The sequence below is a fragment of the Lycorma delicatula genome, chromosome 9, assembly GCF_047948215.1.
Source record: "Lycorma delicatula isolate Av1 chromosome 9, ASM4794821v1, whole genome shotgun sequence".
In the NCBI taxonomy this organism is placed as follows: Eukaryota; Metazoa; Arthropoda; class Insecta; order Hemiptera; family Fulgoridae; genus Lycorma; species Lycorma delicatula.
This window is the reverse complement of record NC_134463.1, coordinates 131,857,727-131,870,696: the sequence shown is the minus strand read 5'-3', so window position 1 is coordinate 131,870,696 and position 12,970 is coordinate 131,857,727. Positions and strand designations below refer to the sequence as shown.

At 26.5% G+C, this 12,970-nt stretch overlaps 1 protein-coding gene across 2 annotated transcripts in view; it reads left to right on the top strand.

Moving 5' to 3' along the window:
* The window catches only part of ALiX (programmed cell death 6-interacting protein-like protein AliX), a 136,469-nt gene extending 124,849 nt beyond the window's left edge, over window positions 1-11,620 (top strand). For both annotated transcript variants that reach the window (XM_075375889.1, XM_075375888.1), the window contains exons 15-16: window positions 4,484-4,720; window positions 7,399-11,620. In XM_075375889.1, the coding sequence (XP_075232004.1) occupies window positions 4,484-4,720; window positions 7,399-7,484 (323 nt within the window). In that variant the 3' untranslated portion in view covers window positions 7,485-11,620. The remainder of the gene's footprint in view (window positions 1-4,483; window positions 4,721-7,398) is intronic.
* Window positions 11,621-12,970: the final 1,350 nt, after the last annotated feature.

Sequence of the window (12,970 nt, the reverse complement as noted above, 5' to 3'; positions counted from 1 at the left end):
CCTTTCAATCCATAGGAATACAAAGTCGCTTAAGTTCAGGCTTTTCCTTACAATATTTCATAATATGCAGTTAGATTTCTTTATTTAGTATTCTAGCTCTATCCGTGTGTTCATTAACTTTTCTTTGTCCATTGTTGTGTACAGAGTAAATAGGTAATGAAAAATTTGATTAAGAAATTTAATCTGCTTTCATACTTATATGTGTGCATGTGCACATGCTTTCTTACAGCTTATAACCGTATTTTGTGTATTCTTTTTTTTTAAATTCTATGTTTTTATACTAATGAACTAAATAGTCTAATACTCCTACTACATAGGCTAATGAATTAAGTTAATTATTCCTTTAAAAACTATTTAAATATCTCTAGATTAATTTTATAACCTATGCTTATTACATTAATACATAAATATCTAACATTGTTAAATTATTATCTATTCATTAACATTTTAGCTGTTAGATTTATTTATGAAATTTAAATACTACAAAGAGACCACCCACATTTAGGTTGCCAACATTTCCTTTTCCATGAACGTAAATGTATCTTTTTGAGTTTTGTTTTTTCATTTACCAATTTATACTAGGAATAGGTTGTAATTGTGTTATATATTTCATTTTTCAAGATACATTCAATATTGCTTCAGAATATACAAAAACTAACAAACTGATAATAGGTTTAGTGTCGTAATTATTAAAAACATTTTATACATAAGTGAAACCAAGTAACTGTTGGTTCAAGTTCCTCTTCATCAAAATGGGTATGATCTTTTAAACATTTCAGTTCTCAACTTAGGTAATAAAAAATTATTTGTGAAGTACAATTTTTTTTGTATTATTAATATTTTTGCTTTGATTTTAAAATGTTTTCAATACTTATAGACAAATGGACAACATTATTCTTAATAAACTAGGGAAATGTGTGCTTTGAACATGGTATTGTTAAATACTATTCTTCTTTTAACAGGGATTAAAAATTTTATGTTTGATAAATATGCTTTCTACTAATATACATTGTATACATTGTTATATACATTGTAGTTGTGTTCCTATTAGCGGTGTATAGATTTTTAAAATAGACAATGAACATATAAATTCAAAAAAAATAAAATGTCCTTAGGTTCCTATGTATTCGGACATTAAGCTCACTGATATGATTTGACCGTGATAAACTTTTATTCCTAAGTACTTTTTTCTCTACTTGTTATAATCCTTACAGAACACTAGCTTTTTCTTCAGTTAGTTTTTATTCCTATTATGCAGTTTTATGTTGAGTTCATCGTTTTTTCTTTTGTTAAAAACATAAATTTCGTCTCGTAAAATATGCCACACAAGTGGTATTAAATAGTACTTCTAACTAGATGACAATGTATTATAATTCTCAGCTTTCTGATGGAGTTTGTCTTATATCATGGTGTGATCCCCGTTGAAAGCTATAATAGAGCTCTAAAACTTTTCTTTGGCTAGACTATTTATGCACAAGATTGCCCCTGTTACAAAGTGTGGAACTCCACAGGTCAGAAGCTGTGTCAATAATCAGGGATCCAGAATGTTTTTTCTGATTCCTGTCGATAAGTAACTTTTAAACCAGGAATTAAAGATTCCTCATTTGTCAACTCTTTCTAAGTGTTTAATAAAATTTTATGATATACATTGTCAGACACCTTTATAATACTAATAAGTAATGCCCTAGTAACTTTATTTCTAATAAGACATCGTAAATAAAAATGGTGAAATTAACTAGTACTCTTCTGTTTACTAGATCCAAAGTTATCAGAAAAACTTAATATAGATATTTTTACATACTTTTTAACTAATTTAAAGCATATTGAAGTGAATATATATGATATAATTAATTACTGATATCATCTGTCTTTTCTCCTTTAAAAAAAAAAAATAAATAAAATAAAATAGTATCAATTTTGACAGTGTGGAATTGAAAAAAGACCAGAAAACAGTCTGAAAATTATAATTAATTAATTAAACAAGTGACTGGTTTAATGACAGATAAATTTAAAACTTTCCACGTGTAATTTTGTCATTGCTTCTTATTTTTATATGTTTAATTGGCATTTCTGTCGACCTACTACTTCTGCCTTTGTTACTGACATGTAAAATTAAAAATTTTCTTTGTTAAAAAAAATAAATAAAGCAACAAATAAATGGATATATTAAGAAATTCTCCCAAGACTTTCACAACCTATTCTATTCGTGAAAATAATTGAAAAAGTTCATATAAACAAACATACATCTTAAAATGCTTCGTTTGCGAGTTATGGCTAATGAAAGATTTTGCTCAAATTCAGCTACCCTGGTGAAATGTACTGAAATTTTTAGGACTTTAATTAAGGAGCAGAATTAGTAATTTCTTATGATTTTTTACTTGAAAAATTGAATAAAATAGATCCGAGAACCTTATCTGTAGTTTTTGAGAAAATTTTAAGGTGAAAATCAGTAAATTGATGTACCTTGTTAAACAGTAATAAACACATAAAACTTTTAAATAAAACTTGAAGAGAATCTAATTCTGAACAAAGTGGTGCAAGATAAAGTGAATAAAGCAAAGTAAAGGTAAAAAAATTTGAATCTTATTTAGAAACAGTATATACTGCATTTGTCAAAAAAGTACTTATTTAACGTAAACAAAACCAAATTCTTTTTTGGTGATCTGGAAAATTTGTTAAAACAAAATTTACGGTTAAAAAATTAAAAAAAAAAACTTGAATTTATACAATTTTCAAAATAATATATAATTACTTAGATAATACTGTTTTTATTACTGACAGAAATATTATAAATTATTTGAAAAGGAAATTTAAATTTGGGCCCAACATAAGAAATATTTTGGGAAACAATGAGGAGACGATGTTATCAAATTTTTTTAATTTTTCAAAGGGCTTCTGTTAATACTTAATATTTGAGTTTTCTACAGTACTCTTCAGTTATTTGCCACATGGCAAATGGTAAATTTATTGTTTTAATTTAGATTATTAATGTAATATCTCTTTACAGTTTTATTTTGCTTTTAGCACACTTCACAGCCATTTTCAATTTATAATGTGTTTCTATATTATTGGGTTTTAATTTAATTTGTTAATTTTTATTTATTTAGTATATAGATATCATCTCAGGGTACTGATAACAACACTTTGTCAGGCTCAGGAAAAAATAAATAAAATCTTACCCTTCATTTTCTCTCTTTCAATGAGTACGATGAGAATCATGGTACTCATACATACCAGTATCCAGCAGAACAACTCTTTCTTTATTGGAGCTCAGCGAGATGGATATTTGAGTCCTCTATTCCCTGTAAAGTTTATACTAAAGCCTAACTTCTGAGATGCTTACTGCATATAGATGCTTTCAGTTTTTCATAAAATCTAATAATTTTTTCTGTTGTATTTTGTTTTTTATGAAATATTTGTTAAATATTTAACACGATCATACAAGTAATGTGTCTTAAGCTTTTAATTATTACATCAAAAACATTTATGTACATGCACGGTGTAGGTTTATTACACAACCTGCGCTCTCTGTATGTTGTGCTGTATGGAATTTGAAAGTAGATACAGTCAATATTTGTAGAGATTGTTCTTTATTTTCTAAACCGCCTTGACCCAGATTTTAACCTACAAACCTGTGTTAAAAAACTTTTAAACTTTTATAGTTTGTCACATTACTTTTGGTGACTGCATCTAGTTTATAGACGTTTTGCACAGAGATGGTTTTTGTTTCTAAAAAAAAAAAAAATGAATAAATAAATAATCACAGTAAACTATAAATATTGACTCAATTTGTCTGAAGTCCTATATAGTATTAAATGTATAAACCACACAACAACAAAAAACTACACGTGGGAGAAGTGTTTTTAACATTGATATCTAAAGCAAAACAGCATATTATTGTCACGGGATAACTATTGTGGTTTGAGAAAATATTGTAATGCATGACTAATGCTTTATACAAAATAATAAGCTAAATATATTGGGACTAAAATAGAGCATAGAATCAAAATATATTTATTTCTGTAATATCTTCAGACTTATAATGATACTTGGTTTATCACTAAGATTTGATTTTTTTTTTTTTTTTAATGAAGCTTTGTTTTTCTATACCAACTTATTCATTCCGAAATCTTTATTATATTCCAAATTCACAATTATCTCATTTATAACTGCATTTTAATCTCTGTATGCATTCTTTTAATATCAAATTAATTGATTTAATACTTGAAGATGTGCCCTTAATATATTTTTTTTTAAATTGGGCTGTTAATTTTTCTCTTTTCCAATTTGCATTCAAGCTTATTTATTTCATACTTTTATCAGCATGCTTTGAAGCTCTTTACATTACCTTAATGGATATTCTATTATCCATGTGATGATACCACCTCTCACCGCTTGACTTATAATGTATAAATTATTTAGATTGAAAACATAGCTGTTACATACAACTAAAGATTAATAATGAACTTGTTTTTGATTTTAGATGGTAAGAAAGAACCACCTCCACGTCCTCCACCACCAAATGTGTCTGTGCCTTCTTCATCTTCCACTTCGACAGCACCTAGTGGCCTTCCTCCATATCCTTCATACCCACAAGGAATGCCAATACCATATGGAGCTCCAACTAGTGCACCTTATCCGACTCAGTATATACCTCCGCCTCTGCCAACCGGATACAATCCATATGCAACTCTTCCATATCCTACTCAGCTTCAGCAACGTAAGTTGTTTTTATGTTTATTTAATTTAAATGGGTTTTATTTATTTTCTTAATTATTTAAAAATTTTATAACGATTCATATTTGTAAAAAATTAAATATAAGGTTTATTTTTTTTTTCAAAAAGGTCCATGTATGCAATCGATCAATGCATTGGTCATTTACGTACAGTTTTCACATATAATAATGTTGTATTATCTGATATAACTTGGATAGATGTGAAATGTCGACTTCAAAGTATATGTAAAAAAAAAACTATTAAAGATTTGGAAACTGTGACTTTTTCTAATAAAAAAATAATAATAAAACATTTTCAACCCAGGATTGAAAAAAGTGTTACATTGTAAAAGATACTGTTGTGTTGTGTGCTGCTCTGCAGACAATTGATGAAATAACATGTACAGCTGACGGACCAGTTCATATGTAGAATTCATTTAGTGAACGTAATACATAATGAGGTTAAAATAGTTAATACAATACAAAATTCAGTTCAATTAAATTCAGACAAGATGTTTTTGAATAAAGTGTTTATACAATTAAACTAAAGCGGGATTCATTTGTTCCCCAACAGATACATTTAGAGTGTCGAACACGACAAATTTGTTATACAGTTTTTTTTGCAGATGTCAAGACTTTGGTAAAAGAATCTAGTTATTACTTTGCCGATAAAGTTTAACCGAGATCTGAGAACCTAATCCTACATTTTTTCCAAAAAAGAAATGTAGAATGAGGAAAAAACAAATCCTGTCATTGCAGATTTGTAGATCGGATTGGAGAAGTCCTGTTGGCTGACATTATTATCAAGTTGTGGTTGGACTTGAGTTTCATGCGTGACAGCTGGTTGGACATGACATTCCTAAGTACTTGCCTTATATAACAGCTGGGGCACAATTCGCAACTTCACAACATGATCGCCGGGATTCAAACTGACTGGACAAAGGGCCCAGGAAACCGGAGAACATAATAAAAATATGAAACTGTTATATAAGATCTGAAATAAAATTTATATCGTATAAATAGTAGAAGGGAGAAATAAATTTTTTTAAATAAGACGTTTTTTTTAAAATAAGACTAGTCTTTTTAAACTTTCTTAACTTTAAGAATTTATGAATATACTATCCTAATAATTTCTTTGTAAATATAATATTAGCCACCTAGTGTAGTGGTAAATTTGTCATTGCAAAATCAGTTGTTAAACAGCTGATTTTTGAAGTCAAAAGTTCTGAGGTTCAAATCCTGGTAAAAATTAGTTGCTTTCATACAGATTTGAATACAGTGAATACCGGTGTACTTTGGTGGTTGGGATTCAATTAACCGCACAACTTAGGAATGGTCAGCTTGAATCTGTACAGTTCTACGCCTACTTACATGTGATACATATCATCTTACCTCATTGGGCCACATGAGGGTTGCTTATAGTTCACTAGTTGAAAAGATTGCTACATACACATAAGTAATAAAATAAATGTAATACTCTCAGCATCACAACCCTTTCACATGATGGTTGACTGTTAATAAGTGATTTTTTTCTTAATTAACCCTACAAATTTGAACCCTAGAAAAGTTTTTAAAAAATTATCTAGATTCATATAATTTATGATTTGGAATTTTTTCGTAAACGTAAAGAATGAAATAACAAGACAATACTTGTAAAGTGAGGTTCACAAACTCATGAAAATATTTATACATTTTTTGAACTAATGGAGTTGGAATTAATTCTCTGCCAACATAAGGTATTTTCCTTAAAGGTCATCGATAAATTTGTTGACTTGATCATGAATTTTTTCTAAGTTCAAACAAACCATTAAATTTATGAAATTCGACAAAGAAAGTAATACATTAAGCATGAATATGTGGAAAAAACACTTTTTTAAAAACGTGAAAAATGTAAAGCTAGTTGTATTACCTATGGTCTATCTACCGCATGTTAGCTTACAAGCTACCCAATCTTCCACCGTTTTTTATATTATCTTTTAATTCTAATGTTAATCGGTTAACCTATTCTTATTTCTGTTAGATTTTCTAATGCCCCTGGTAGACAGTACCAATGTCAGTGCCCTACCTCATTCCTTTATCTATTTTTGATTGTTGTTGCATAAAAAACTTAACTGAATAAAATTATTAAAAATTAATGCGTGTGTACCTACCAACCGTGCAGCACATAGTTATAAAGTTTATTTTCTTTATAATAAACATTTTGGTTTATAAACCAAAAAGTTTATGTGTTTTATGACTTCATTAAAAGGTTATAAAAATACATTTCAGAATATATGTTCCATTTTCAGATTTTTCCTTATAATATTTTATACCTGTAAGAATCATGAGCGCACTACTTGCTTCTTTTATTTGTATTGTGATTTTGACAACCTCAATCTGAAGATGGAGATATACTTTCTACAGATTATTAAAGAAGTCTAACAATAAAAGTGAATTATTGCAGTTTTATTTTCACGTTTAGTATTTATTTATTATTTGTAGAATAGTACATTCTTTTGTTTCTGCAGAATTATAGTTAAATTAATTATATAATTAGTTAATCACACTTTTCACATTACAATTTTTTTTTTCTTATCGCATCAAATTAAAAATTGCACAGATGTAATTAAATTACATAAGTTTGTCATCAACTTTTAATTGCCAAAATGAATAAATAAATGTGTATATATTTTTTTCGTTTCAGCATATCCAGGTTATCAGCCATATGCTAATTATCCACCGACTTATCCTCAGTATCCACCTTATGCTGGAAATCAACAACCACGATAATCAACACTTTATTAGCCTACCTCTATATTCATGTAACAGTATGAAATTGGTAAGATCATTTATAAAATTGCTCAATGGATTTGTTTGAATAATTAATAATTGCTGAAGAGTGATGTGAGTAGGCTACAACCATATTATAAAGTAAATATATTTATAACCATAAATGCTGAACTGCCTGGAAATATCATTTATATTACTATTCTTAAGCGTTAGTATGAAGTAATTATCAAGTTATGTTAATTATGTTATTTCTCTGTATGCATAAAAATCTTTGCAATTAATATATGAAAAATGTATGTTATCTTTTTAATATATATATATATAAAGTAAATAAATTTCCATAAAAGTGTTTACTTATAATTATTATTATCATTATTGTTTATAATATATTATTGGTATTATTAAATGAATTACCAAATATAGTATGATTGAACAGAACTCATTTGAGTGGCATCTTTTGGTCCTTATTCCATTTTCAGTCATAAATTTTACTGTAGTTATAAATGTTATTTAGGAGTTAATTGTTTGATAAAAAGGGTAAAGAGAAATTGGTTTAAATTAATAAATTCACAAAAAAAAAATATTAGTCCAATAAAATACAATTAATTCTTTTTACGTGCAAAATAGCAGTAAGATTTCAATTAGCATTACTCCTCATATGTATTCAATATATTAGTTTTTTATTGTTTTTTCAAATTAAGGTGTTTATTTTTAATTTTATAAAGATAAAACATTTAAAGAAGCTGATTTCAGGTCAGTTTGCTTTGTTTTCCTAGTATTTTACACTGATGACATAAAGAAAAATAATTACTATTTAGTATTTTATTAAAGTTTCATTTTTGTAAGATTTTTATCATGACATTACTCGGTGAAATTTAATGAAATCTTACTAAGACTATAATACAAAATTTACAATTAATAGCCACAGACTTGAAAGTAATGGATTTTATAATTGCATCAAATATGCTTCAAAATTGTTCTTGCACACCTTTCAAATCCTCCTTCATATTAATCTTAATCTTAGTCCAGTGACTTTTAGTGTTTTGGGTATAATATGAAAAAATATTTTTAAGGGTGCTTGTCTAATTTGCTGAGTCATAATAGTCACTTTCAGCAATGTGATTTACTACTACAATTTTGCCGCTGTTTTCTATTAGCCAAAAATTAGGTTGTATATCCCACACCGTTAAATTATGTTTCTCAGTGATAAATTATTCCTCTACTTTTTATTCGCTAAGCTTTTATGCAACAAGTTGTGATTTTTAAGAAACAAAATTAGTTTAGCCCTATTCAAATTTCATTGCAGAATGAATTTAAACTCTTGAAAATTATGCATATAGATAAAATTTACCTTTTTTTAATTAAACTTATAGGCCGAAAGTGATATAAAGAATTTGGAAGGTAATTTATTTGATAAGGGATTAAAATGAAGTAGAATAGATAATCTTGACTTATTTAAAGAATATGTTTATTATTTTTACAACTAAAGTTATTTTATTGTAGAATTTGGCTATTAAAAATAATTATTTTTTTCAATGTCTTGCATTCTTCATTTCAAAACTTTTTTCTAAGATTTAAAAATAAGATACAAGGGGATAAAAAGCAATATGATACTGTTCACTGTTTAATTCAAAAATAATATGTATGTATGAATTAATATCTCAGATGAAATATCGCAGCGGGTTAGTTAAAAGATCAAAATCAAACATTTTTGTACACCGCTGACACTTGGGATTGGATTTGATCAGTCTTGTCACACATTCTTCATCAGCATACATCTCCCCAAGCATGAGTACAAAAAATTAAGAAATATATTGAAAGCATCATTAGCATGCAAGTTTACATATATTGAACTCCAGTCACCTCCCTCCCAAGAAAATTAGCTTTCCTTATATTTAAAAATAAGACACCGTTTATAATTTCACATGTTCATACACACACGCATGCATGCACATACATATGATTCAACTTCAAACCGTGAAACTACTCTGTGTAGGTAGTATGTATAATCAAGTTTGAAGCATATTAAAAAAAATATAGTCAGATATTAATGGAAGTGCATCAAATGTTATTTATTTTTGAGTTTTTGTAACGTAAGTTAAATTTTTTTCAGCATTTTTTAAATGTACTGATGAATTAAGAACAAAAAACTACCTGTATTTTTTGGCCGTTACGGTTCACAGCGTTATTTTGATCATGTAAAAAAAAATGATCTACGGAATTTCCTGAAGTTTTCATATAACATAGCCGCCTATTTAGATCACAGTTCTGAAATTTAAAATCAGTGTTATTATTTTTCACATTATTAATTTTCTAATAGCCATTTCTCTCTGCTTCTTTGTGTTTTACAATGACGGTTGAAGATTTATTTTGTTCATTTCATCACAAAACAATTATAATATGCTATTTTAATAGTTAAAGAGAATTTTAATGAAAATTATTTATATAAAAGAATATTAGCCTGGTGAGAGAGAAACAACCAAGCTGTTTTTCTCTCTTTGCTGATCTGCTGAGGAGAAGAACTGTCATTATTCATGCACTATTGTCCATTTGATTCGATCAAGTTTAGCTATAAATTAAGTTATTGTTTCTTTCACTGTAATATATAAATTAATTTAGTTTGAGAAATAATATTTAAATTTGTTTATTTATAATTGGCCTTTTTAAAAGAATTTGAATGAGAAGCTTTGCTACAAAGGTCTATTTGTAAAGTTATACAATAAATTGTTCGGAGGTAAATGTGATAATTTTGTTCAATTTATAATTTTTATCACTAAAATAATGATGTAGTATTTATAGCCTTTTTTATAAATGATCTTTTTGCCCATAAAGTCAAAACGATTGTTTTTCTTTCAATACCCATAAAATAAAATCATAATTTATTAGATCTATTTTATTGTTCTTACTTTTTTTAAAAATAGTTCTAAAAGTAAAGATAGACTAAATTTATCAGTAATAATTCTTTCTTTTTCTTAAATCTAATGAGCTTATTCTTTTATCTGTATGTAACTTAAAATGTATCAAGTCATTTCTATAAAATAGATTTTCAAATTATTAAAAATAAAAGAAAACATTTTTAAAAGCATTTTTATTACTTCTTGCAACTCTTTCAAAGTTAAGCAGTGTAATTTATTGTTAATCAAATTCATATTGTAAGTATTTATATGACATCACTCTTCCATAAGATATATGTTACAAAGCAAATTTATGTGTATATTTTTAAAAAAAATGGTTGATTTAAAAATCACAACCAAGTTAAAATTTCAAGTATTAAAGTAGATCTGATGGGACAAATATACAAAATTTCATTTTTTTATATATACCTTTTTTTGTAATAGTTGAAATTTCCAGGAATTTTATTTTTATAAAATCTATTTTAGGAAAAAACTGCTAATTCCATCAATATTTTTTACAATGAGCTTCATTTTTAATAGTGCAACTTCATTTTTTTTTAAAGTTATTTTACATTTAATGACATTTATTTGTGAAGACTAAATTATATATACATACCCACTTTTTATTCATATCAGGAAAATTATTCATTACTTCACTTCCAATATCATGTATAAAACAAAATTATTCATTCCATTGTTATGTTGTTTAAATTACATAAGCAGAGATAGTGCGATATTTTTTTATAAAAAGGACACTTTTAATTAATTTAACTTATAAATATATCTTTATAACTTTGATTAGTTATATACTATTACTTAGCATCTTTAACTAATCTTAATAAAAATAATTTTTTTTAATAAAGACTGCTTAGGATATCAATTATATAAAGATGTATCTATTTTTTTTATACACTAAAAATATCTTTAATAATCAAAATAATTTTATTGCATTAAATTTTAATTTTGAATTTTTTAAATAGAAATTCACATAAAATTATAATTATTTAAATCATTTTTTATTTATTCTTTAACGGGGTAGAATATTTGGTATTGTGGGCAAATTTCTATTTGGTATTATTTTTTATTTATTTATTAGCTTCGTTTTATTTCAGCAGATTTTACTGTTATATTTAAAGTATGTTTTATTCTGTTAGAAAATAATTGTAACATTAGATGTGCCTGATTAACAATATTGTTAGATACTGTATTTAGTGTTAAGTAAATAAATGTTTTATGTTATAATCCTTCGATTTTTTCTTCCCTATATATATCCTCAACCGTTTCAGTGATAAATTTTTATTCCTTAATGATCTGTTAACAGTAGCCATTTGAGTACTGAAATATACAAAAGTTTTTTTATCTTTGTAGGAGAAAGGTTTGAAACGTTTTTTTGTTGAAGAACATTTGTTATGATTGAAAATTTCAAAAACTGAGCTTTTACTCAGGCAAGTTCTAATAGAAATCATTCTGGATAATCGATTAAAAAGTTAAAACATTTGAAACTATTGAAAAAGGAAGTGCATTCATTATAACTGATGGTTCATTACATTTGGGATTAGCGTTTAACAAAAATGCCTAGATTTTAAATATCAGTAAATGTCAGCAGTCAGTGCCATATTTAACCCTTCTTGCTCAATCATTCAACTTGATACAGCTCGAAGGAGTGCAGTTTCAGACTTACTCATTCTTGCAATATATACTGATTGTAATAAAGTTAAAAGTTTAGTTTAAATATAAAGAAACAGCTATGCTGAATGGTTATTGAAATAAATATGGAAAAATATTAAAAACCTGTTCATAAAAAATTTTACTTAAAATATACAATAGATGACCATTTTTCTTGTTTTTACTCCCTTGTATGAAGTAAAGGAAGTATTGTGATCGTGAAAAATTTCGGTTTTCAGATTTCAGTGGAAATATCCATTTTGACTAGTTTCAGCATGATGTCTGTATGTATATATGTATGTATGTACATACAAATCTTGCAACTCAAAAACGATAAGCCATAGGATGTTGAAATTTTTTATTTAGGACTTGTAACATCTAGTTGTGCACCTCCCCGTTTGATTACAATCTACAACCAAAAGTGTCCAAAAAAAGCTCAAAATCCAAAAAACCTTTTTTCAACGATATATCAAAAGCGTATTCATTTTCATTGATTTAAGAGTTATAGACAAATAAAACTTTAATTAATGAACCATTTGGATTTTTCACGGGGAAGGCACATCAGTTTGAATCAAGAGTTCCATCTACTTTTTTTTTTATAATTTAAATATATTGATTTGTTAATAATAATTAACCTCTGATTGTAAAAAAAAAAATACGACATAATAATTCAATAATAACAATATAAAAAAATATCAGAAGTTATTAATGAAATAAAATTTTATGTCATTTCATTTTAAAAAATGTGTGTATGTAATTTAATAAGTGTACAAGCAAGTCATGTAGTGTCCACATCAGATTTTTTTAAATTCATTAAAGGTGTAGGATATTGATATTTTCAGTATTTTTTTTTTAAATTTAAAAAAATTTTTTAAAATTCCATTATACTCAATTAAGTGACTCTTGAGTTGTATATGGTTAATTGTA